Raw genomic sequence first — 26,619 nt, forward strand, 5'->3', positions numbered from 1 at the left:
CCAGCCTCCTATGTATACAGAGTGAGCCTATGCCACAATTCTAACCAAAAAGACACCAGGAGAAGTCATAGGCTGAGGTTTCTGGGAACAGTCTTTTGAAGTGGGCCACTCTGCCCTTTGCCTGGCCCCTGCCTGCAACATGAATGGGCTGGGGGAGTCGGCACAGGCATCTTGACGTCGCCAGATGATGAGCATGTGCTAGGGATGACGGAGGAAAATGCAGAGCAGCCTGGGGTCTTGAGGAAACCTGTGGTGCTCCAAATCCTTCTTGGAAGACCCAGAACCAGATTCTGCATGGGGAGGAAAATGAAACTCACAGCCAGGTGCAGTTTCTAAATGATAGAATGCCACATTTGACAAATATGTATTGAGTGTCTGCCATTGTACCAGGTGCTGGGGACATGTTAATGAATGAAACAAAGTCCTCCCTTCATGGGATTTACTGTCAAGAGTTTCCCTGAGGCATCACCAGCCCTCGCATCACTGTTGTCATGCTGTGTATACACCCAAGATTCTCCCACAGGAGAGAAAGAATTTACCTCTGACCCCTTATGCCTCCCTAGCTACAGTCCAACTTTTCTCCTCCACCCTTCATTCCCACATTCTTTTAAGCATAGTTCATATTCAGTGACTTCACTTTCTCACCAACACTTCCCTGGTTTCCACCCTCACCATCCTACTAAGATGCTTTAGCAAGAACCCCTCAGTTTTCTCCTGCTTTTAAGTCTAATGGACATTTTTATTTTTTGTCTTTTCAGACCTCTCTGCTTTTCTAAACATTTATAATCATGTCTTTTTCCTCCCTGGTCATGTGTGACACTGCTTTTGCCTGGTTTGCTTTGCTACTTCTCTGCATTTCCTACCAGCGACTGTGCCTCTACCTTCCCCTGAAGTGCTGAGGTTCCCAAGGGCCTCCTTTGCTCCTCTTGTTCTGCACATTCCCTGTATAGTCTTATTTCCTTTATCATTTAATCTGCTACCTTTCTGTTGATGACTTCTAAATCTGTACCTCCAACCCAGACCTCTCCCCAGAGCTTCAGACTTACATATCCAACTGTCTGCTTGACATCTGCCTAGATCCAAAGTGTCCTGAACTGACCACATCATCCTACCCGAAACCAACTTCTGTGCCTGTGTGCCCTTTCTGTTGCTGGCACCACTTTCTGTCTGGGAGTCATCACTGGTTCTTCCCATCCCATTGCCTAAATCTCTAGTCTGCAGATCCAGAAGCTGGTACTGGGAATGAGTGTGGGGTAGGGTAAGCCCTTAGATTACAGAGGGTAACCAAGAGACATCTGAAAGGCTACTTTAGGAGGAAGCTGGCATCAAAGACTGGAATCCAAAGAAGCTGTACATAGAAAAAGCAATCAGGTCCTAGATAATAGGAAGGCACCTAAGAGGGGCTAGGAGCCCAGAGGCACAAACTAAGGAACAATCACGTTCATGTTTCCAGGGAGACTGGGCACAAGTAAATCAGTCACAAGTTCCCATTAGTTTTGATTATTTCCTCTTCTTTCTGAATTTGGTGTCTGGCTTCCTCACTTGACTGTGGGTGGGAGATTGTCCATGGTCAGGTGGACAATCTTCTCTCCATCCCCTCTCCTTTACTTCTGTAGGCCCCAGTCACACTCTGATCTTGAAACTCCATCCCACATCACATGAACACACTGGAAAGCCTCTGTGTCCATATCTATTCATCTCTCTCTCTATCTGTAGGTCTATGTCTACGTAGGTATACTATTTTTAAAGCTCTTAATTTTTACTTTTGAAATTATTTGACTTTGAACAACTTATTTAATGAATTATCTGGTATAATTTTTCAGCAATCATTGTGAATACTTAAAAATGTTTGTAAAGTGGAAAAACCTGAACTGTACACAAGCCTTGGAATTAAACATTTTATGAATATAGTAAGTCCTCACTTAATTCATTGATAGGTTATTGGAAACTGCGACTAAGTGAAATGGCCATAATGAAACCAATTTTACCACAGGCTAATTGATATAAACCAGAATTAAATTTCTTTTATTTTCTTTTTTTTTGAGATGAAATCTTTCCTGTTGCCCAGGCTGGAGTGCAGTGGTGCAATCTCTGCTCACTGCTCTGCCTCCTGGCTTCAAGTGATTCTCCTGCCTCAGCCTCCCAAGTAGCTTGGACTATAGGCATGCACCACCACACCCAGCTAATTTTTGTATTTTTAGTAGCGACAGGGTTTCACCATGTTGACCAGGCTGGTCTCAAACTCCAGAGCTCAAGTGATCCATCTGCCTCGGCCTCCCAAAGTGTTGAGATTACAGGCGTGAGCCACCACACGTGGCCCAAAATTAAGTTTCTATGGCTTGTTTCTGGTTAAAATAAATCACCAAACCTCAAAATAAAGACTAAAATACTTCTAATATTAAACACTGAAATAAATGTAAACTATACATACATTTTAAAAGATTGGTTAAAAAGTAAGACAATTATTTACCCAATTACTTCAGTTCAGAGTCATGGGTGGTTGGATCCCATCCCAGCAGCTCAGGGCACAAGGTGGGAATCTAACCTGGACAGGACGCCATCCCATGGCAGGGACACTCACTGCCACACCCACACTCACTCACGCTGGGACCATGCAGACACACCATTTCCCCAATGGGCACATCTTCGGGATGTCGGGGGACCAGGAGTACCTGGAGCTAACCAAAGCAGACATGAGGAGGATGTGCAAACCCCATGCTGACAGTGGCCCCGGCCGGGAATCAGCTTTGTTTTCTCTCATCAATGTTATAATGAAACAGTGTTGAATGAAACTCAAGGGCCTGTTATAACTAAATTTAACAATGAAGTTGAATAGCATTACCTTCCTTAAACATTCATTTAATATTCATTCATTATAATTCCAGTTTTTTCTTTTTCTTTGGAGCCATTTTTTTTTTTAAACTTCAAATCTCAAATATTTTTGTAGGCTTCTACAAAGCCTGCAGTCCTTAGCCACTAATCCTATCACTTTGGGACTAACAAATCAAAATGACCAACCTACCCCATGTTACCCCGTTCTCACTTTACCGCTACTGACCAGAGTCAACTCATTTGAAACCACCTCACCTTCTCTAGAAAGTCTTCTTCCCCCATCACCATGCTCTTCCAGCTTTCCTTCCTCATGGGTTAGATGCCCCTCCTAGCTATTCCTGTCATTCTCAGTGCATTTATTTATCACTTTTATTTTAGTTTGCTGTTATTTTTTAATGTATCTATCTCTCCACTAGACTGTAAGCTCATTAAGCATAGGAATAGGTTTTGTTTGTCTTTTATCTTCAGTGCATAGTACACAGTAGGTACTCAATAATATGTATTGTGGTAATTAATGAATAAATAAACTATAACAGAGTAGGAAAGAGACAGTATCTATTAAGGTTTTAGTTTCCATGAGGGATGTATTTACCAGGCATCAGGGTGACTTACAGGGAGGGAGCAGTCAGTTTCATCTGGGGATGGGGAAGTGACACTTGAGCTGAGGTTTGTAAAGAGACAAGTTGATGACTGTGAGAGTGAGGACTGTGTCTATGAGCAGAAGGGGAGGGCCCAGGAATTCCAGGTGGAGAAAGGAACGTGAGGAGAGTCAGCAAGAGGGAGTGACTAGAGAGATAGCCAGACAAGAGCAAGACCAGGAATTTAGGGGAAAGGGAACAGAGAAACAATAGCTTCAGATGCATTTCTGTGTGGTTAATACTTTTTCCGTCTTGTTAACAATTTAGTAATATTCATTCACCAAATAGTTACTAAGCTTCAGCTATGTGCCTGGCGCTACAGCTGCAATTTCCTCCCCAGCATTTTTTAGTGGGAGTGGCAAATGATGAGGGTCTGGTCCTCACACCTTACATCTCTGAACACCGTCTGATCCCAAGGGAGCCCTCCATATGTACCTGTTCAAAATTGCCTGACTGAGGTTGCCATAAATTATAAATAACTTTCCCAAGGCTCTCCTCTTCTTTTGGTTCCCCCTTCCCCATTATCTATTCAAATTCACATGAATTGTTTCTGCCAAGGAACTGGAAGAGACTGCAAATTTAGTTGTAATGGAACAGTGAAAATATTTCTGGAAAAAAGGTCACATATCAAAATGGCAAACATCATCACACACAGACACACACACACAGACACACACACACACACACACACATTTCCTATGCCAAACAAGTTCTCTTAATTTCCCAAGTAACACATAACTCTTCCGTATCACACGTCACAACTGACTAAGCGCTGCCAACCCAAGTTCAAGGTCAGACTAGACCTCTAAAGGAAGACTGGATACAAAGATAAGGCTTTGAAGGCATCCTCCTCTATTAAGTGAGGTTGGTCTAAGGGGCCCTTAAGCCTTAATCCTGTGCTTAAGACATTGATACAAGGTCCTAGGCAGCAGCCAAGAAGATTCCGGCCCTAAAAGGCCTCTGTTTGGGTTGTCAGGGATCAAAACCATGTCTCTCCTTTGGGGCTATGTAATATTTTTTTCTTAAGGTAGAACAGAACATACCATCTCCTAAAAAGTCTTGTATTTCTGGTGCTTTGGATCAAATATGTTAATCAAACAGATGTCACTCTACCAGCACATGAAACATCTTAGGTGTTGAATGTTTCGTTGTTTTATTTTCTGTGATTCAAAGAAGACCATCTGGAAACAGTATTAATTTCTAAGCTGAAGATATACCTAACACAAGGGTAAATAAGTAGCCTCAGGTTAAACGTGTCTTTGGGGGACAGACATGGCCTCTGGGAGCCATGGAAGGTTCTGAAGGGAGGGATGAGCTACTGTCTTGAAGGCATACAGAGCAGAGGTGAAAAGCAATTGAAGCAGTGGACAGAAGTGTGTGCTGCTGTCTTCAGTCCTGGGCTGAGCTACAGGAAACTCACATTTATCCAGGAGGGAAGTTGTTGCTAGGCAACTGGGAGAATGTGGATTTGAAGCATGTTTCTTGCAACCTGACAGTTGTTAAGCATCAAATGGAAAGGGAGGAAGCCGGCTTTAGTGGTGAGGGGGCAACCAGGAGAGGACACCCTGAGTGCTAGGAAATGCGTCATGATGGGAGAATTCAGACTCAGTCACTGAGGGGGTGGGGGGACTTGCCAAACTGTCTCTACCAGGAGGTCACAGAGACATGCTGTCTCCCAGAATGGGAGGGAACTGAGTGTCTGAACTAGAGGGTGGGCTCTTGGGTATGTGAACAGACAAGTTATGGGACTCTCTTTGGCTCAACAGAAACTAGGTCTTTTTCTGTCTGTCCCAGTATCTGTGGTTAATGAAAGCAAAACTGAGCTTGGAATCTAGGGGCAGCCAAAAGGTCACTCTGTGAGACAGACCTCCTCCTAGTCTGGGGGTTCTAAAGGAGAAATGCGGAGCAAAAGTCCTCTTAAAAGAGGCTGTGTTCTTGCTTTGGTAAGAGCAGAATGCTTTTTGTTCGAAGTGTTTTTCCATCTCTTCTCTAATGTACATTTTACTACTATTCCATGAGATATGTAGAACAAGTCTTATTTTCTCAGTTTTACAGATGGGGAGGCTGAGATTTCCTTTCAATTGCAGCAAGTTAGGAGCCAATGTAGAGCTGGGGCCCAGTCTCTTAGCCACTAAGAGATGCCTATATGCCCCAGTGACTGCCTAGGTCTGTGGTCCTCATGCCACTGGATCCTGAACATCAGGGGTAGGGAGGATGCTGATTACTTCATAAACAGAGTTAAGAAAGAATCTGTGTCTATTAAGACCTCTTAGTAAAGGATGCATATTAGTGGTAGGCAGATAAAAATTTTAATGTGAAGGCTAATAACCTGGGGTCTGGCTTCAGCTGCTCCATGAGCCCCACCCTGTATGTCTGTGTGAATTTAGGTTTCTCTAGGGAATAGGCCTAGAGCTGTAGTCAGATTCTGGAAGGTAATCCTAATCCATAAGAAAGGTTAATAGCTACCATTCTGTAGAACTAAAGCATATCAAAAGCCAAAACCCTTCCTAAAACCAACTGACCCTGGAGAGAACCTGACGCCTCACACTTTGGTGCACACATTGTAGGTGTCCAATGCGTATTTACTGAACAAAGGCCAGGACCCCAGGACTCATTATCCTAAATGGCAGCCTTCCCAGGGGCCTGCTCTTGTCCTAAGTGACTTCAGTTTTGACCTTTCAGTATTTCTTTCTTTGTAAATCCATAAAAGCAACATCTGATCTGTCATGAAAATAAGCCCTGGCCTACTGCCTGCCTGGAGCTGAAAAGACATCAAGGCAGGCAAGTGACAATTGAGCCAGTAGGCTCAATGTGCACGAAGGGGCCTCTCTTCTATTTCATTTTTATTTCTTCTTTGTTGAAATCCATTCACCCAGAGGATATTTTGATTGTAATAGGTACAGATTTTTGTAGATGCAGGCAGAAAAAAATATTAACGCTGTAAGTCAAATATACTTGTTGTGGCTTGAGTATTTTCATAAACCTCCCAAAAAACAAACCAAAAAAAAACCTTTCTGTTTTGTTTTCTCCCAACAGCCCTGCTGTTCCCCGGGATTGGCACTCGGGCATCACTCCTTTCTCTTCTCCCCTCCCATAACCCCCACAGAGAAGTGGGAGAAATCGGGAAGAAAGAGGAAGTCATGAGTCAAGTCATTAATTAGTGGGACCTCACTGTAAAATCCTGTAGATGTGGGGGCTTTCCCAGACACTTGATGCAGCAATATCCATCTGAAAATTGGAATCACATAGTTGAAATTTAACAAACTGCAGCGAATGATCCGGGAGAGCAGGAACTGTGGCGGCTCTCACTGGGCAGGGGGCAGTCCACCCACGCCTCTCCCCAGTGACTCAGGAATTCAGGGAGCAGAGCCAAGAACCAAGCAGGATGTTGATAGGCGCATGTAGTTGGAACCCCAGGTCTGGGCCCTTTTCTCCCTGGAACTCAATGAACTCAATGCCCAGCCACCCCGTAGTCAAAGAAACACGGATAAAATGCAATCAGAAAAGTAAAAATGGCAACAGAGCTGTGGTTGGGGGATAGAAAAGAAAGCTGAATCATGACACACTGGAAGCATTTTCAAAGGGGAAAACCGTGAGCCCAAATGCCGAGGAGGCCGAATTTTCTCTATCAACACGCATTTAGGGGGGGAAGGGAGGGAAACTCAGACTTCCCAGCAGCATGGCAGGTCTTGGCACCCACCTCGGTTCCCCTGCTGAACTTCCACAAATAAACATTCAAAGCAGAAGGGACAGATTTGCTTCTCAGCAAGATTTCAAAGCTGTGCGCCAGCGTTGGAAAGAAAACAGGAAGGATGGTAAGGGGAAGAGGGGGAAGAAGGGGAGGAGGGGGAAGAGTGGGAGGAGGAGGAGGGGCATGCATGCCTTGGGCCAAATCAGATAGGAAGCGTCCCAACCTCTCACCCGAAACTGACACATCATTTTTTATGAGGTGCAAAACATTTTAGGTAGTGTTGGCACTAATGATACCTTGAGCCCAGGTCAGAGCTTCCGGGTTTCAAGCCTGGGGCGTTTAAGCCTGTAAAGGCCGCAGGTGAAGACAAGCTCCTTCAGGTGAAACCAAGAGGGGCTATTAATAAGTCTCCTTGGAGAAAATCCAGTCACCTGGCTCTTGTTTCTCTCCCAGCTCACCTAGGTCACCAATCTGTGTGTGCGTACTTGCAAGTGAGCATGGCAATAGTGTGCAAATGAGCGTGTGAGTATATTCGGGGATGGGTGGGATGGTGTGGGAGGGATGGAGTAAGGCCATGGGTACTGCCTTTGGATTGTTTGAAGATGACAACACTCAATTCTGATCTCCAAGGAACCGAGAAAAAACACAGCTGGTCTCAGTCGGTGCTAACGCCAGAGTCCCGCCTTCCGATTCTCTGGGCTCCACAGGTTCCCATGTCTCAGAGATTGCACCCACACCCCCAGCTGTTTACTCAGAAGGGGCAGGTGCCATCACAGTGGTTTACTGAGATTTTCTCTCTTTCTTTGCTAATGAAAACTCATTTGGCATTTAATAAAACATTATTTATACACTGGCTTATGTGCGTATGAGAAATAGCCCAGAACAGAAGGCCCAGCATTCCCTCACTGCATCTAAGTGTGGCTGCGCGCCAACCAGCTGCAATAACAGCCTCGTCCCCATGGGGCCCCTTCCCTCTCCCGGAGCAGCCCCTGCCTGCCTGATGCTTCTCTCAGAGGGTCGGAGGGTCTGCCCTGAGCCTTTCGGGGCCTGCCTCAGGCTTGTTTTTCTAAAAACACAGATAGGATGTGCCCAGGAGCAATAAAGGCAAAGTCCCATTTTAATGCCTGCAATTTCTTTCAGTTTTTTTTAGTAAATTTTTATTTTTTTAATGTAATCCATTTGTCAAATGGAAAAGTACATTTTAAAGACACCAGAAGACTAGATGTGTCCTGCTTCGGTTGGGTCTTCCCCCACAGAGACAGAAGCAGGAGTGAGGGGAGAGCAGGTAGGGGTGGTGCTCTGAGGCTGAGCCGGCTCCCACCAAGGCTTTCTCCTCCCAGCAGTCTCGGGTCCACTGCAGGCTCTGTCGCTTACCAGCTTTGTTAAGAGAACAGGAGAGAGAGCATCTCCACACCACCGTTGTGTCATGGGTAATCAAATGAAAGTTCTTTGGAGCCTCAGAGGCGTGTGGGGTACTATTATTATTATGCATGGTCTATAGAAATTGAGGTTGTAAATCAAACTCTTATGTTCTAGGTCAGTGATTCTCAACCTTGGCTGGACATTGGACTTATCTGGAAAGCTTTTTAAAACAGTGAATTCAATGCTGTACCCTAGGCCAGGTGACTCAGAGTCTCTGGGAGTGGGGGCCAGGCATTTGTAAGACACTCTGAATCACTGGGGAAGCTTTTAAACACTACTGTTCTGGGGGACAAATGCTGCTGGTGTTGGCCTTTCTAAGCGGCATTGCTGGGAAACGTCCTGTTTGCTTGTCTCTGGTCTGGCTGTGAGTTTGGTGAGGGTGGAAGGTTCACAGCTGGAGCCTCGGCCTCAGTACAATGCCCGGCCCTTCACAGGTGCCCGACACAGGTTTGAGTGCCTCGAGAAAGGAAGCCTCCAGAATCCAGCCGAGGTCTGCAAGGGCGATGGTCAAGGTAGCCCAGGGTTTCTGAATGCTAGCATTTGCCAAGGCAGCATGTGAAGGCATAAGTAAAGACTTTCTGATAAACATTTGGAAGCCAGTGTCCTGAGTTTTTGTTCTAGTCTCCGATGGAAAGTTTTACCCAGGTGCCCATTTACCTTGCTATCTCTGGGACTGACATCTTAGAATCAATGGTCATGCCGTGGGAGGCAAATTTACCTATACTGCTGGCCAAGGTGCTTCAAGAATAGAAGGATGACCCTGCTCCCTTCACAGTGACAAGAGGATGGCACGAACCTGGGCACCTGGGCCCTGCCTGCAAAGCCCAGGTGCACTTCGTTCCTTCTGCCCATTCTGCAGAGCACGCAGGCCCTGGACACCTGACAGGGAGCCTCTGCAGCTCTGCAAACATGAGCATTGGACTCCTTGCTGTGCCTGGAGTCCTTATTCAGCGGCCTGGAATAAGGGACCTTTATTGTCTCCCTCTTCTGTCTGATTCTGAAAACAAGTCAGGAGCATGTCTAAAATCAGGTTCTTTTTGAAACTTTGGATAGAGACACTTGGACTACATGACTTCTTATTCTTCCTACAGTGTGGGGAGCCAAGAGACCTTTTCGGAGTCCTGGGCTCTCACTGATGGTGGCATCCCTAGGCCCTGACCCTTCATACTCACTCTGGGGCTCCACCCTGGCGAGCTGGGAAAATTGCATAGTTACTTTCCAAGGAAAGTCACACATTGAAAGGGATTAAGTGTGGACTCTGCCAGAAACTGCAGGGTCTTGTTTTATTTTGCTTCATTTTAAAAAACCTTTGGCTTGCTTTTTAAAACAAGCTGAGGGTGGGTTTGCTGGGACTTGAGAGAGAGCAGTCGTAAAACAGACAAAACGTGATTCCTCAGTCAAGTTCTTAGTGATGACATTACCTACAACACAGTTCTAGAAATTAAAATGCAGGCAACAGAAAAAAACCTAATTCCATGCTAGAAATATTATTTATGCTACCTTCTCTGAAGGATTCTAATTTTGAGTGTTTCTGAAAGTATGGCCTACGATGTTCTTTATTAGAATCACCTAACGTAACAGGATAGAGTCTGGGCTGACCTGGTTCTTCTGAATCAGAGTGATTGGGAGTGGGGGTTTAGAACTTGCATCTTTTACCAACTTATCTAATGGTTTTTATGCACTTTGCAGTGTGAGAACCTCTGCTCTACAACTCCTTTATCTAATTCCTTCTCATCTTATCTTTCTGGCAAAGGAGGAGATATTATCAGGTCCCAAGCAGTCTGTCTGGGATGCAGTTCTGGAACAGAGGGTTGAGCTAGATCAGGGCTTTCCAAATTTTGAGACTACTCTGTCATTTTTTCTCTCTAGAAACAACCTTGGAGGTTGAGATCAGTTCCAGAGGAAGGAGCATGGGGCCTTGGTTTATTAAAATTTATGAAATGTTTTGCATAAACTTTTTTTATATCATTCCTATCACTCTACAAAGTATTATATTTGTTTTATAGATGAGTACTTGGACCAGAAAAGGTTAAATATCTTAGCACAATCACCTGGCTAGGAAATGGCAGGGCAGGGAGTCAAATCAGACCTCCTTCCTTTGCCACTCTGCTAGAGGAGGTGAAGGGGACTTCCCCACATTTGGAATGGGCACAAACATGCCACAGCCACATACCTAATGGGGAACCTCACAGTGACTTCTGGGCCCCTGGGCCACTGTTTTAGAAATACTATCAATTGTGATTGAGCCCTGGGAGTCTGGAGCTTCTGCAAGGATTGTCTGGAGCACCAGGCTCACGTTCTCCCCAAGGTCAATTTGTGAGGCTCTGCTGCCCCAGGAATCACCTTCCAATGGGCAAGCAGCCAAGCCCCTCCCTTACCACACGGAAGAGCTTGAAGAAGTCCACATTGGCATACAGCGTGTCTTCTATCCACTGTAGGGTGCCCTGGGAGAGGGAGCACAGGGCGTAGCGCACAGTCTGTGCCCCCCGTCGCTGGCTGAAGATGATGAAGTGCTCCAGGAGGGCCTCACTGCAGGCGATGTCCTTCAGCGCCAGGTCCGGGACTCCATGAGCAAACTGTAGGGAGCAGAGGCAACACTAGAAACTGCCCTGTGGTAGGAAAGACAGCACATCCTAACCCACAGAACCCGGGAATATCTTATGTTACATGGCAACAGGAATTAAGATCGCAGATGGGATTAAAACCACTATTTAGCTGATTTTAAAATAAGGAGATTATTGTGGCTTTTCTAGGTGGGCCCCTGTGTAATTATTAGGGTCCCTTAAATGTGGAAGAGGGAGGCAGAAGAAACAGTCACGTGATTTGAGAATGACTTGATACACTTCTACTGGCCTTGGAGATGGAAGGAGACCACTAGTCAAGGAATGTGGAGTGACTCCAGAGGCTCAGGGAGGCAGGAAAATGGATTTTCCTCTAGAACTCCCCAGTAAAGAATGCAGTCCTGCTGATGCCCTAACTTTTAGACTTGTGACCTCCAGAACCATAAGATAATGCATCTTTCTGTGTTGTTCAAAGTCACTAAGTTGTGGTAATTTGTTACAGCAGCAACAGGAAACCAGTAGGATCCTCATGCCTACCTTATCAGAGTGCCATTTACAATTCAAAGGATCTCCTTCTTACAGCATGATGTTACCGGACCACCAAGCTTCCTCTCTGAAGGTGATGGTGAGGAGTAGCTAGAACAAATTTACTCTTGCAAAGAAAAGTACCAGATGCCCAGTTAAGTTTGAATTTCAGATAAATGAATTTTTAGTACAAATATGTCCCAAGTAGGGTCCACATAGAACATAATTATTCGAAAAAATTATTTATCTGAAATTCAAATTTATTTAGACACCCTGCATCTATTTTATCTGGAGACCCTAAGCCCTGCATAGCATACATTCTGCAGCTCCTAGGGAACTCAAGGATAGTGGTTCTTGAAGCACAATCCTCATGATGGCCTCTTGAGGATAAGGTGGCAAGGGAGAGGCCTGGAGGTTGGCCAGGGACCCTTGGCCACCCAGCACCTTAACTGGCTTCTGGAGTCCTGGACTCCCATAGCAGTGGACAGACCCTGAGTACCACAGGAAAACTCATGAAATTCCCGAGGCACCACAGTCTCCCATGACTTCTAATGACACGGCTTTCTGGGGGAGGGCAGAACAGGCCTGAGCTCTGCCACTTTCTGCACAGAAACTGCTCAGACTACACATGGCAGCCTGGTCCCCACATAAGGCGCAGGTCATGGCTGACCATGAGTCTCTGGGGACACTTTCAATCTCAGGGGCCCATAACTGGTGTGGGCCCAGACAGAGCCTTCCCATTTTACCCACATCTCACATCTTTTCTCCAGGGAAAAGCTCCACCCTCACCTCTAACCCCAGAGTCTAAGACATTTTGGGGTGGAAGAAATCAACAGGCTCATTTTGTCCAAGCCCCGCGTGTTCCAGAGGAGAAATTGATGGAGGAGGGGTGAGGTGACTTGGAAAGCTACGAAGCAGTTCAGGGAAGGCTGGGACACCATGGAGGTCCCTGGGTCCTTCCCTCCCTCATTTATTTGATGCCCATCACCAACTTCCCATTCTGCAGGGAATAGGATAGTGACTGGGGACACAGAGATGAGTAAGGCCAATTTCCTGCCCTCCAAGGGCTCACTAGCTAGCTGGAAATGCAGGCATTTAGATAGCAGTAGGTGCGAGATTAGACATAGTGAAACCAGAGCATAGAAGAGGGCATGTTAAGAATAGCTACTAAAAGCAGCTAATTTTTTTTTTTTTTTTTTTTGAGACAGAGTTTCGCTTTTTACCCAGGCTGGAGTGCAATGGCGCGATCTCGGCCCACCGCAACCTCCGCCTCCTGGGTTCAGGCAATTCTCCTGCCTCAGCCTCCCGAGTAGCTGGGATTACAGGCACACACCACCAAGCCCAGCTAATTTTTTGTATTTTTTTTAGTAGAGACGGGGTTTCACCATGTTGACCAGGATGGTCTTGATCTCTTGACCTCATGATCCACCCGCCTCGGCCTCCCAAAGTGCTGGGATTACAGGCGTGAGCCACCGCGCCCGGCACAAAGCAGCTAATATTTATTGAGTGTTTACTATATGTCAGGCACTGTTCCAAGAGTTCACATATATTATTTTTTTAACTTTCACAACCGCTATGGGTGTTAGGCAGTTTTACTATTTCCATTTTACAAACGAGGAAACGAGAGGCACAGTGGTTAATTAACTTGTCTGAGTCACACAGCTAAGTGTGTGGCCTTGTGAGACTTGAACCCAGAGCTTAACCATCACTTGTTAGCTCTCCAGTGAGTAGGGAAGAGGGAAAAAGTGGGACAAAGAGGGGTAGGTTTATAAATAATTTCACTGAGGAGGCAACATCTGAGCTGGGCCTTTGAAGCATGCCCAGGAGTTTACTGGGCTGGGGGCAGGGGTGGGGTAGGGGGTGAGCCAGAGAACTGTGCCCCTGTCATCTCCTAATAATTCCCTAGACAGAGGGGATGATGAGGTCCCTTCTGAACTGTGCTCAGACCCCAGGCAGAGAGGACCAGGAGGGGTATCCAGTCCTGATGTTCAACGACCATGAGCAACGACAAAGAGGCGAGCTCCCATGTTGGACAGTGCCCAGAAAGAATGTTGCCATTATGATGGACAGTTCTGGGGACAGTGCTGGTAAGAAGCCCCAGAGCTGGGTGGAGGTGGACATACCTCCAGGAGCTAGAAGACAGGTGAGCCCACCAAGCAAAGCATCCCAGGAAGTGGGCAGGGAGGACCGGGTCATCTGGAACGTGCCTCTGCAAAATGCAGATGGCTCACAGTTTGCTAATCAGGAGAGTATTCAGCTCATTGGAGCCAGCAACATGAAATAAAGGCACAACCTGGTGACCCCGGCCTGCATTCTCCCACATGAAAGGCCTCAGCCCTGATGCCAGAAGCACAGTGCTAGAGATCCAAATGTCACTTTAGTAAGGAACTGGAAAGAAATTTCCCCAAAATTCCTGCCCTTATCACCATCTCCCTTTTATTACTAACTGGAAGTCATCACAGGCATTGTCAGGACTTAAGTATTACAAGCTGAAGAGAAAGCAAAGGGGAAAATGATCCATCGGTGCCAATAGCACCCCCTCAGTGGGGGTGGGAGGGGAAGCTAAACAGGGCCTGGCCGGAGCTGCACAGCCCCAGGGCCTGGGCACTGCAGGTGCCAAGCTCATGCTGCTTCCATGCTGACCCTCCGTTCCCCTTGTCTAGTTTCGGTGAAAACCTCAGGGTCTGAGAAGCCAGAAAGGCAGGTATGGGCTCCTTTGCTGTTCAGGGAACCAGTGTGAGAACCTGCTTCCAGGAGCCAGTGCTGACCAGGTAGGATGGGGTCCCTCACTCCTCTGGACTCAGACAGCACCCTGTGCAGACCTTGATCTCAGGGTTGAAACAGGCTCTGAAGTTCTGTTTATGTCTCATTCTCTCTTAGAGTCTGGAGGAGCAGACCCAGCCAGGAGGGAATCGGGAGAGTGTCTGGGATATCAGCTGCTACACATCTTGCATTCTTGCTGTGTTTATCACACTGAAGAAGCTGGGCGGGAAGCCCAGAAGGCCCAGAGGACAGCTGCAGCTCTCATACCTGAGCCTGCAGAATCACCTGGAGGGCTTGTTAAGCACAGATTGCTGGGCCTTACCCCAGGGCTTTGGACTCAGTTCACCTGGAGTGGGGCGTAAGAATTTGCATTCCTAACCAGTCCCCAGGTGTTGCTGACACTGCTGGTCTCAGGGCTCTGAAAGCCACTGGCCTGGAGTAAGAAACGCTGGATTAGGATTGAGAGGATCTGGATTCCATCTGGCTCTGATAATTTCTAGCCCTGTAACTGTGCACAAATCACCCCATCACCAGATGCTGAAGTCTCCTTCTCTGTTGGACCCATCTTAGGATTGTTGTGAGGAATAAGGGAGCTAAGGGATGTGCAAGTCATGAGTTAGTGGTAAGAATGCTCTGCATAAATACAGGCGATTTTAATTAAAAAGAGGTGAGATAAATTGGAGTCATATACACGGATCAGAAATGCGCCAGCGGATAGGAGTTTGCCTGGTGCTGAGAAGGAAGCGGTCAAGGAAAGCAGAGGCGGGCTCTTCTGCAGGGTCTCAGGTTCTGTAGCCTCGAGACGCCACCTAAACACTTGCCACCTTCTGTCGTTGAAGGTGCACTGCTGGCTTCCCAGCCTGGAACTCTTCTCTCAGTTATTGTGCGGCTGACAGACAACTCTGCTCAAATACTGAGCAGCCCCCTTAAACCGGCCCCTCTGTCCCTCTCTAACCCCCGACCCTGCCGGATTGTCCTTGCAGCACCAATCACAGCCAGGAGACACACTGAGGAGCCTCTGTTTACGTGAGCATCGCCTACGGCCCCACTGGAATGGAAACTTCCCGGCCTGGGGTTTTGCCTGTCTGGTTCACACTGTACTCTAGTACCTACAACTGTCCTTAAATATTTGATTAATAAATGAATACACTTCTGTTTCTTCATCTATAAAGAGTAGGTTGCGCCCCATGATATCTAAGATTCCTTCCAGTTATGAAAACCTGAGATGTTTTAAGGTTGCCAGGATGTGTGCAGCTTCGAGTCCTGTGATGAAAATGATCATGATCTCAAGTGACCCTCCCCTGCGCCTGGTATTTTTCTAAATACAGGGCATTAAGTGATGGATTCTGAATGTGAACACAAGGAATAAAAAGAAAAAAGCCAACATCTTTTTTGCCTTTCTCAGGCTGGGTGCTTCCCCCTCCCCTCCAGGGACCACCGGCCAGTGACGTCCACCTACCTGCTCCAGACGGACTTGAGAGTGGATCAGAAGGTAGACAACTGAGTCAGAGAGGCCAATGTTTTTAATGAGAAATAGTGACAGTGTTTCTTCATCTTTCAGGATATCCCTTATCCGTATTCCTCTTCCTACATTATGAATAAGAGAAAGAACAGGGTGTTGAAGGGGAAATGGGTCACAAACAGGAAAACAGCTAGAGTCGATTGGAAACACCTAACTTGACTCTCAGAGGAAGGCTCTCTTCTTGGGGTCTCTGAGAGCCCCTAGAGGTGAGGCTCTTGCCAGTGGGCTGTCCCCAACACAGTCACAACATTGACTGCTGAAGCAGCTGGGCCCAATTTAGTAAGAAGGTGGAAAAGGTTAGCCAGGGCTGGGTGCGGGTATCAGATGATTTGTGGGGTTGTTCTAGGACAGTGCTTCTCATTGAGGTGGGGCTGGGGAGCTGGAACAGGGCAATCTCATCCTCCTGGAAAGATCTGGCAAGATCTAAAGACATTTCTGGGTGTCACAACTGGGGAGGTGCTGGTGGGTAGAGGCCAGGGATGCTGCTAAACATCCCACAAGGCTAGGACACTCCGACACTCCTCCTTCCCCCACACAAAGAGTTATCTGGCCCCAAGTGTCAGCAGTGCTAAGGTTGAAAAACCCTGGTCTAGAATTGGAGGAGACACATGTTCTTCCCACAATGCAGTTGTCATGGGGTAGAGGACTCTTCTGGGTGTTTCTGTCATCTCAGCTTGGGCTGAGATGCTCAGGGCACTGACATGGACTAGGAGAAATGAGATGGGGCCATTCAGGGCAAGAAAAGCTCCATGTGGAAAGAAGAGAGCCAGGCACACTGCCTGGGCTTGCCTGATGAGCCCCAGTCACCTTCCCTCCAGCTCCTCTCAACACCTGTGGGAGGCAGCATTTCTTTATAAGGAGGCATATAAAGAACACCTAACAGTTAAGGTGACCTTGGGGCAAGTGATTGAACCTCTCCCTGTGTCTGTACTTTTCACATCTACCTCATAGGATTGTTGACGTGAAGTGAGGAATGTGAAGTGCTTAGCTCCCAGGCCTGAAAACAGCACTCAATAAATGCTCATTATGATCAAATTAGTATTATTCTTACCCCTCTCGGGAGATTCACACAAGCACCCTCCTCCTCTGCCATCTTCCAGAGCCAACGCTCAGCCTCAACCCCGCTGCTGCTATAGTTCATGAGACTCTGGCCAGAGAAAAGCCTTATGGGCCTGGATCTCTATGAAGGGACTTCAACATGAAGGGAAAGCACTGGGGTGCATGAAAATGCCAATCTCTTCACCCCCAGTTCTTCAGGGGCCTGAGTGACTGTTTATCTCCCAGTTCTTCTCTAACTTTAACCATCTTATGTCCTCATTCTTTCTGGTCCCGATTCCACAGCATCCATCTTCTCCCTCTCCAAATTCTCCCTTCCCCAAGTGGCCAAGAGGCCTGACCCTGAGTGCTGGACAGCCATCCTGCTCATCTCCAGGTTGTGCCTTTCCCTCAACAGGGCCTTGTCAGGATTCATGTTGTGGCTAGTTTCCCCTGGAAGGATCTTGGGTCAGCCCACAGGCCTGTCCATGCAGCTAGGGCAGGGGAAGCTGGTTCTGAAGTTCAACCGCACAGTGGCACAGTGACCTCTCTCACAGTAATGAGTGCCTTGAGAGTCTGGCACTGTCATTCCCCTTTGCATAGAAAAAAATCCAAGGACTTTGGGGAAAGCTGGACACAGGCCCCCAAGGGAGGAGGAGGGCTCTGAGAGGGGCTGCTCATTTATTCTAGTCTTTCCTCCTTTTCAAAACCAAATCTAGCTATCTTCCAAACCCAGCCCTCCTGCTTTTCCTCTGTCCCTGGGTGCCAGCTCCATTGTTCTTTTCCCAATTACTCTTTCACACACTCTCACTCCAGCAACACCATCCCCAACACAGACATGCACACACAGCACACATACACACACGTACACACACTCATGCACACACACATACATGCGCACACGCATACACATGCACGCACACACATGGGAGGTCTCGAGAATTGGGGGCTGTGGCTCCTGCTTTTATTATACTTTTCATTGAACCTAGCAATGCTGGGTGCACAGATGGAAGCCCTCGTAGTCACGTCTCTCTGACACCCATCATGAAAGACTGACGTCCAACCAGAGTCTCAATAAATGTCTGTTGAATGACAAGAGACCTTCAGTAAATAACTGTTGTCTTGACCCGAGAGTCAGGACCCCATTTGAAAGTTTATCTCTTTGTTATTCTTTAACTCACTTACCTGACCTTACATACAAATATCTCGGCGGGGAGAAGGGGCAAAACAAGAAAAGCTGGGAGCGATGTTGCCCAGGCCTGGCACAGCAGACCTCCCAGGTGACAGGGCTGCCGTTGCCCTGGGGGCCGGGGGAGCGCACTGGCTCCCGGTACATCTGAGAGGGCGGGGACCCAGGTGAAGAGGAGGCCGATACCAGACAGAAGCTTCCCTAGACTCCTGAGGGAGAAATGTGAACTGGGAGTCTGAGGAAAGAAAAACACATTTTGTTTAAAATGTGGTTCTTCTTGTTCCCTTCTCTGGGAAGATTAGAGGAGGGCGGGTGGGGACCGCTGAGGCCCGAGAGCTGAGAGGGGGCGGGAGGGGGCCAGGAGAATGTGGGAGGCTCCCGGGAAGGTGTTTTAAAGGTGATTGAGAGACCACAGAGCTCGCTTGGGGGAGAGGGACGGGGGCTCCAAGCTTAGTCTTTCACCATTAATCCTCCCCTGCTGAGAATGCAGTACTACAGGTTTGCCATGAAAGAGAAACGCTGCCTGGGTCAACCAGCGGCATACCTTCCCGGGTGGCTGTGCCGAAGCGCGCGCCCCACCGGTCCCCGTCCCCCCCCCGCTCGCTTTCAAAGGTGGGCTCTTCCGCAGCGCGCCCCACCGGTCCCCGTCCCCCCCCCCCCGCTCGCTTTCAAAGGTGGGCTCTTCCGCAGCGCGGGCCTGAGGAGTCGTGCTCGCGGCGAGCGGCGCCCCCTGAGTCTCCACAGAGTGCAACAGTCCGTGTTCCCGGCAGTGCCCCTCAGGCGCTGGCCTGGGGTTTCCTCAGAGACCGTGTCTCTGACTTGGGGATGGACCCCTGTCCCCTCTCACTGCCTCTAAGGTCAGGGATCTGGCAGAGCCTCCGTTCCCAGGGAGCCGTGGCCCGCCTTTCCTGAGCCATTGTTTCCAGATTTGCTCTGGTAGGGACTTCTCCCCGCGGGCCGAAGCCTGCAGAGGGAACCGCCTGCGCGCCACTTCAAAGTCAGTCCTGCTCTGGGGTTAAGAAGTAGTAATCCCAGCACTTTGGGAGGCCGAGGCGGGTGGATCACTAGGTCAAGAGATCGAGACCATCCTGGTCAACATGGTGAAACCCCGTCTCTACTAAAAATACAAAAAAAATTATCTGGGCACGGTGGCGCGTGCCTGTAATCCCAGCTACTCAGGAGGCTGAGGCAGGAGAACTGCCTGAACCCGGGAGGCGGAGGTTGCGGTGAGCCGAGATCGCGCCATTGCACTCCAGCCTGGGTAACAGGAGCCAAACTCCGTCTCAAAAAAAAAAAAAAAAAAAAGAAGTAGTGATTTTGGTTCTCATATACACGTTGTAAAACCACAGAGAAACTGTGGTTTGAAATTACTTCCTTCATACTTCCTCCTAGCAGGACTCAACCTGATGATCAGACGCTTAAGCGAGGTGTCTGCCTCATCATGGAACCCACTGGATGCATGAGGTATGTCGCCCCGCCAGGAGCCGGCCAGCCCACATCTGCATCTGCTTGTTTAAACTTGGAAAAGCAACACTTTCTGGTTGGTGCATAAGGGAAGGGGGGTTTCTTACTATTAAAATGGTAATTGTACTCATACCGTATAAGGTTCTTCAAACTTGAGCTCACTAATTTTCTATCCAGAGCAGCAAAGAATGCAGTGTTTGTAATGCGGTTTGTAGAAGTGACTACATAAAGTCTATGCTTTATTCGTTTTGAAACAATGAGAACGTACTTGAGTATCTTGACGCACCAATCTAGTCATAGGCCTGTCCTTGCTTAGATGGGAAGAGAAGGCTTCAGAAGGTGGCTGGATGGAGGAGGATCAGATTATCCCCAGAGAAGTTTCCCGTTGACTCTCTTGTGCTCCCGAATCCCCTACTTCCCTCCACCGGGCCCGCACGCTCTGTGGTCATTTTCTGCTCACTCATCTCTCAACGTCTGCCCCGTGAGCCCTCCGAGGGCTGGCATTCCCCTGAGTCATCTCTCCACCCCCAGAGACTAGCCCAGTGCCTGGCTCACAGGAGGCACTGAAAATAGGCTGAACGTTGAAAGAGCTGCCCAAACGCACGGGGAGGAGCCTCGGGGCTGATTTCAACTATTCTCCCACATTTCTTGTTTGAAACCTGCAGCAGAAGCTGTTTTATCGATACGGCCTCTCCCATCCCCCTGGTAGACCCCTTGGTGACCCCTTCCTCATCCCTGTCAACCTCTAAAGTCATTCTTAAAGTCAACCCCCTAATCCTAGGAGCATACATCTCCCGGAAGCCCCAAACAGCCGCCTTGGCAGCCTCTGAGCCCTGTTCCTGAGCAATCTCCCCCCGACTAGCAGCCTTTTTTTCAGAAGGCACACTCTACCCACAACCCCTGGATTTCCGGGGGGCTTTACTTCCTTATGAGCACTCACTTCCTCTGCTCTTGTGAGTGGCTCCGGCCGCCATGTCTAGTCCCTCTAGCCATTGCAGAGGCGCCTACTACACATGCGATAGCACACAACTCCCACTCACACTCTTTATTCTTGCGTTGTTTCTTGTTCTTCCCCTGGAATGGGAGACACAGGAGAGGGAGCCCCTCCATCCTTCCTCTTCACTGTTCCTGACTGCACGTGGCTCTCCCCCACTCTGGTGCCTGGCTCCTGCCATCTTCCTGCATAGCCATGGTGTCCACGTGGGGCCAACATCCTTGCCTCCCATTTCCTCCTTCCCATCACCATGCACCTGCACCTCCGCTCAACTTCACCATGACCACATGTGGGACCAGCCATCACCCACCCTGTCTTGGAAATCCTGAATTCACATATTTCACTTTCTGTCCACAGCCATCAATCCTTTCACCTTGTTCATTTTCTCAGTCATTTTAACAGGGTCATGGCACCCACTGAGACTTTTATTCCCATGTCTCTCCATTTCCCCCCACCGTCCATCTCAGCACCTCTGCCTTCTGATCTTTCTCGGGCAGCCTGGACCTGATGCATGTAGTCCAGTCCCTGCCTGTTGACCTTCTGTGGTGCCTCCCTACACACCCTCAGCCCTGCATCACCCACTCTCCACTTGCTCTGCCTCAGGGCCTGGATGCTGAATATTACTGGGAGAAATAGTACAATTATGCATATTTATGTCATGATAACACGTGGTCTCTGACCTCCCTGGCTCCTTAATGATAGTTGGCCATGCTTCTTCATGTTCCTGGTTAGCTCCCCCTCCAGAACTCTGTGAGAGTTCCTCCATACCTTTATCAAACTCTGCAAACCCCTCTCCCCCTGCTTCTAGCCCTTGACCTAGCCTCATACTTCCCATAGCACCATCTCTCTTAGCGTTCTTTCTGTCTCTAGACTTACCTGGATGAGACCTTTCCTGCCTTCCTTCCCAACTTTCTACCTTCCAGGCTTCTGTGGAGGAAGAGGCATCTTCACCAAGGTGATGCTCAAGCGGCCTCCCATCCCTTCCTGCCTCTGCTAGTATCTTTTTCACCGCAACTCCCTGCTCTTTCCTATATCTTCAGTCTCTCCATGGGTGAGGCAAGTGATGCTTGCGAGCACTGGAGTCCTGCTTACCTGCAATTCTCTCCGGGTGAGTCCGGAGGGTGTCCATGAATTGGGACAAGATGCAGAGCTCTGTCCAAATACGGCCAAGGTGCTGGCTCTCTGGTGCATTCATGAAGAGTTCTTGAAAATCTCGATATACCCTTGCCAAGCTGTAAGGACAAAGCCTCATTAATAAGGAAATAGCTGTTATTTTTATAATAGTAATATCTCTTGCTATTTTTAAAGATACCACGTGCCTGACCTAGCTACTACATTGAGTATCCTTACAGTACTGCCAAGGCAGGACAAAGAGACCATTTTGCTTCCTTGCACATAGAGGCTAACAGACAGGGATGGGTGGTGATCTGTTCAGTCGCCCAGTTTTGGCAGGGCCTGGTCGCCTCTCAATCCCATGCTCTGTGTGTCTCTTGCCCAAAGATGCCTTAAACAGGATGGCATTGGTAGATATCACTGGAGGTTTTTTTCCAGTTTATACGCAATTCTCCGAGACCTGTCCTTCTGCCTATTCACACAGGTAGGCTCTGACCGCCATGCTTCATCCTTAAGGACCTCCCTGCACACACACATGCCCGCATGCACATGTACACCTCTGCCAAGGCTGATGGGACAAGGGAATAAAGCTGGGCCAACCCGATTTGTTCCCAGGAATTTGGATGGTGTTCAGAGATGGGCTTCTGATTGCCCAGGCTGTGGTACTGTGAATTGCCTGAGCAGTGGCAGCCCAGGCGTTGAGAAGCGGGGGAGACTGGTCCATGAAGAGAGGTGAATGGAGTGGATACAGAGGCCAGGCCTTGCAGGCCCAGATGGAAGAGAGTTGAGGAAGCAGCTCCTGACAGCTCTCCAGGTCTTGACCTGCCCTTCCTGAGCCCTGCCTTGCTGTCCTTGGCTCTGTGAGAAGGTCTAGTATCCAGTTCATACATTTTCTTCTGGGGTTTAAGATTGCTTGAGTGGGTTTCTCTACCTTGCAAGCAAAAGAACCTTTAATAAGCCAATATTTCATGTATAATGTGTGTGCGAAACATGAAACCCAACTTTCTGGGTTCAAATGCCAAGTACAGCTAGAGTCTGGAGCCCCCTTCTCCAACTCCCACCCCTCAGTTTTCCCCAATAACATCTACAGACACTGCCAGGGCCATTCCCACCAAAGCCCCATGCAGCCTCCACTGAGCTGTCTCCAGGCCTCCCTGATCCCACCATGTGACCCCACAGGATCTCTCTGGATGGGCAGGTGTTTTTAAGCTGAAAGTGCAGTTGTAAACTAAAACTGCAAGGCAATGCTTGCAGCAATAGGAGCACTGCTAAATGCTACTTCCTTGACTTTGCTAGGAAGACAGATGTTTCCTCTTCTATCATCCTGTAATCCAGGGGTCAACAAACATAAAAATTACAGGCTTACAGATCATACAGTCTCTGTCACAACTACTCAACTCCACCATTGTACGGCACAAGCAGCCATAATTTGTTCACAGTGGGGAAGGCCACCTCCAATCATTAGGTTGATCTATCAGACTTTTTTTCTTTTTAGTCTAAAAGCAGGCTTCTCCTGGAGGAATTATACTGAGCTCCTCCAAGGAAAAAACTAAAGTAACCAGATATCTGTTTTCACCTGGCCTAGTGTTTATACAGTTAGGGGAAAGCCCGCTCCCCAACAGGCCCTTGCACGTGGCCTTCAGGTATGGGCTGCACAAGGTGGTGCTCAAGGTCAGCACAGTGGGTAAGGGATGGCCCTGTCCACACCCCAGGCCTCTGTCTCTAGGATATGTCCTCATCATGTTCTCCCAATGCTCTGAAAGGGAATTCTAAAGGTAAACCCTCTTCCTGTGGGAGTGGACTTGAATTTTGACCCTAGACCAGAGGCTATTAACCTGGCATCCACAATTCCCTGAAATCAGATGTACAGTGTAATGTTTGGTGTGTGGCCGTTTTTCTTGGGAGAGGGGTCATTGGTTTTCATCAGTTCTCCAGATTGGCCTACAGGCCCACGGTAAAGAGCTGCTGTGCTTAAGCCATATTCTAAGATCTCACCACTCCAGGGGCAGATGGCAATTAAACAGAGGATTTGGAAATTGTCTTTTTCTCCCAAGAAGTAAACTTCACTTTGTAAACCTGACTTCATTTGCCTTCTCAATGCTCCCTGACATTTTTCCTAGCCCTTAGATGTCCAAGAAAGCTTTTAAAGGAACAGAGATCTGTCCAGGTTGATCAGGGTGAAGGGAACCGAGTTTTTCTCCCACAGTGACTCACTCCACCCAAGCAGGTCAATGACCAGAAGGCAGTGGACACATTTCAGCAGCAGGCTGCCATCGGACTCCAGTTCACATCCTGGGGATATAAGGACCAAGAAATTGTGTGCACATGGCCTTAGCTTGGAGATTTCTCCCCAAGTGCCCTGACAGTTAACAGACTGTTGCAGAGAGGAAAGCTGCTCTGCTCCTAAGAGGTTAGGGGCTCAGCAAGCCACAAGAACACTCTTTCAGTGCTACATGCTCAGTGCATGCACATGTGCACTCCAGCACATGAAGGGGTGTGTAACTTCCTCCCCCGCATGGCAGGGATCTCAACACTTACATGGAGTTGTTATAGTTTGACACAATTCCAGGAGATTCTCCTGGGGTGGGGCTTTGAAAACAAGGATTGTTCACATTGCAGAAGATCCCCTGGAGCCATGGCAGCATTCCTGCTGAGGGCATCGCCTTGTTGGGAAAATGGCCTTTAAAACAGAAAATGATGACAAGACAGGGTTAGTCATGGAGACCAAGCAGGATCAGACCTAGGAGCTGGGGCCTTTTTGGGAAGGGGCCTGGGCCCCTCTGGTGCCCTCCTTAAATGCATTTAAGAAGCAGGAGCATGACATCCAATGTGTGCCAGGCCCTGTGCTGGGTGCTAGAGACACGGCTTCTTTGCTCAAACTCCTGGTGTAGTGGGGAGACAGACAGATGTTGTAATAGGTATGGATGGAAATGTGAAGGAGACACCAAGAGGGACACATCATTTTGTGCTGAGAGGGGCATAGGAGTGTTAGTTCAAGAAGCTTCCACGCAGCAGCTGCTGCTGCTTGAGCAGAGGTTCATCTATTCCTTCAGCCACAGTCTGGGCACCTACCCCCAAGCATGCTGTTGGCTGCAGGTGATGGGCTCCTGGGGGAGAGATAAAGGAAGAGGCTGATGAACAGAAGGCTGATTCAGAACTGAGGTCTGAAACTCATGAACCAGAGGGTGAAGACCAAGAATAGAGGACTGGGCAGCTTTGCATAACATTTGAGGCTTCCACATCAGCTGCATAGAGGGCCAGAAACCAGGTGAAGACTTTCCCACAGGGGCAGAGTGTAACAGAGGCTCTCACTAGTGTGCTTTCAGGTCTGCAGATACCTTAAGTCAAAGAAATACAATTTTTCTTCAGTACAATTGTATAGCATCCCTTCTCTTCATTTTTCTCTGGCACCATGTATAACAAATCCTCTAAATTGATTTCTGAAATATTGTAGAGAACTCATCTACAAATCTGTTCTCTTTAAAACAAGTGGGAGTTTAGGTATTAAAAAAAAACCAGCAAAAACAAAACAAACAAAAATAAGTGCACCCTCCCTCAGTCACTACATACAAGTATCTGCTTACAATGTGTAAGATTAAAACATGAAAATTGGGGTTGGACAAGGTGGCTCATGCCTGTAATCCCAGCGCTTTAGGAGGCTGAAGTGGGAGGATCATTTGAGGCCAGGAATTCAAGACCAGCCCAGGCAATGTAGCAATTCTGTCTCTACAAAAAACAAAAAAATTAGCTGGGAGCAATGGCTCATGCTATAATCCCAGCACTTTGGAAGCTGAGGCAGGAGGATGACTTGAGCCCAAGAGATAGAGGCTTCAGTGGGCTATTGTCCCAACACTGTACTCCAGCCTGGGCAACAGAATGAGACCCTGTCTCTAAAAATGTTTTTAAAATCATAATTTGTGTAACACTGATAAATCTGTTATATGCATCATAGACATGAAATGATGATAAGCAGGTCTGATCCCCACACCCCCACCCCAAGACCATTCTAGACAAAAGGCCCAGACCGTTGTCTCTTCAAGGCTTGCCCAAGGTACCCTGCTATACTTACATTCGTGTTGGCTGTACAGCGGGTTGGCATTCCTTAACCAGATCAAGATCAGAAATAAAGATAAAGGCCACACAAGTTCCACCACAAAGCGAATCTGGAAAAACAAAACAAAAAGAGAGAAAGTCCGGTGGTGCTAAGAGATTTTAGAAAACATAACTAAAGCAAACACTCTCCTCCTCAGAGCCTATGTGTGCAGTAGGACTTTGGTTGTGGTATATTTACCTAAACAGTTTCCTTCTTTTACCCTCTCCCTCACACACCCCTCTCTACCTTGTTTTATTATATCATCCAGATTTTGTGTCCATCTGGGTTCTACCCTGCTTCTGTTTTAGAAAACTGCATTAGCATGAGACATTTATAAAGGCTCATCAAGGTCCTCTGCTTCAGTGCATTTTAGCTGTCACTATGCACATGAATACAGATTTTGCTTCAGTACAACCTCACCAGAGCTTGCATTTTTTTTTTTTTTAAGACAGAGTATGCTCTATCACCAGGCTGGAGGGCAGTGGCGTGATCTTGGCTCACTGCAACCTCCGCCTCCTGGGTTCAAGCGATTCTCCTGCCTCAGCCTCCTGAGAAGCTGGGACTACAGGCACATGCCACCACGCCCGGCTAATTTTTGTATTTTTAGTAGAGACAGAGTTTCACCATGTTGGCCAAGCTGGTCTTAATTGCCTGACCTCTTGATCCACCCACCTCGGCCTCCCAAAGTGCTGGGATTACAGGAATGAGCCACTGCACCCAGCCTCAGAGCTTGCATTTCTAACAAGGTCCCAGGTAATGCTGATATAACAGGTAGTA

At 48.0% G+C, this 26,619-nt stretch overlaps 2 protein-coding genes and 1 long non-coding RNA gene across 6 annotated transcripts in view; 2 read left to right on the plus strand and 1 right to left on the minus strand.

Moving 5' to 3' along the window:
• Positions 1–26,619, plus strand: part of LOC135272661 (neuroblastoma breakpoint family member 4-like) — a 387,040-nt gene that overhangs the window by 137,429 nt on the left and 222,992 nt on the right. The window lies entirely within an intron of this gene.
• Positions 1–26,619, minus strand: part of ABCA4 (ATP binding cassette subfamily A member 4) — a 131,916-nt gene that overhangs the window by 97,497 nt on the left and 7,800 nt on the right. For both annotated transcript variants that reach the window (XM_064371132.1, XM_064371133.1), the window contains exons 2-6: positions 25,819–25,912; positions 24,288–24,429; positions 21,729–21,868; positions 15,892–16,019; positions 10,962–11,159 (exon numbers count right to left, since the gene is read on the minus strand). In XM_064371132.1, the coding sequence (XP_064227202.1) occupies positions 10,962–11,159; positions 15,892–16,019; positions 21,729–21,868; positions 24,288–24,429; positions 25,819–25,912 (702 nt within the window). The remainder of the gene's footprint in view (positions 1–10,961; positions 11,160–15,891; positions 16,020–21,728; positions 21,869–24,287; positions 24,430–25,818; positions 25,913–26,619) is intronic.
• Positions 6,952–9,169, plus strand: LOC105711945 (uncharacterized). Its single transcript, XR_001106208.2, has 3 exons — positions 6,952–7,285; positions 7,615–7,683; positions 9,018–9,169. It is a non-coding gene; the product is annotated as an uncharacterized LOC105711945 (long non-coding RNA).

Source organism: Aotus nancymaae, unplaced genomic scaffold, assembly GCF_030222135.1.
Source record: "Aotus nancymaae isolate 86718 unplaced genomic scaffold, 86718_ANA_hifiasm-v0.15.2.pri h1tg000122l, whole genome shotgun sequence".
NCBI classification, from domain to species: domain Eukaryota; kingdom Metazoa; phylum Chordata; class Mammalia; order Primates; family Aotidae; genus Aotus; species Aotus nancymaae.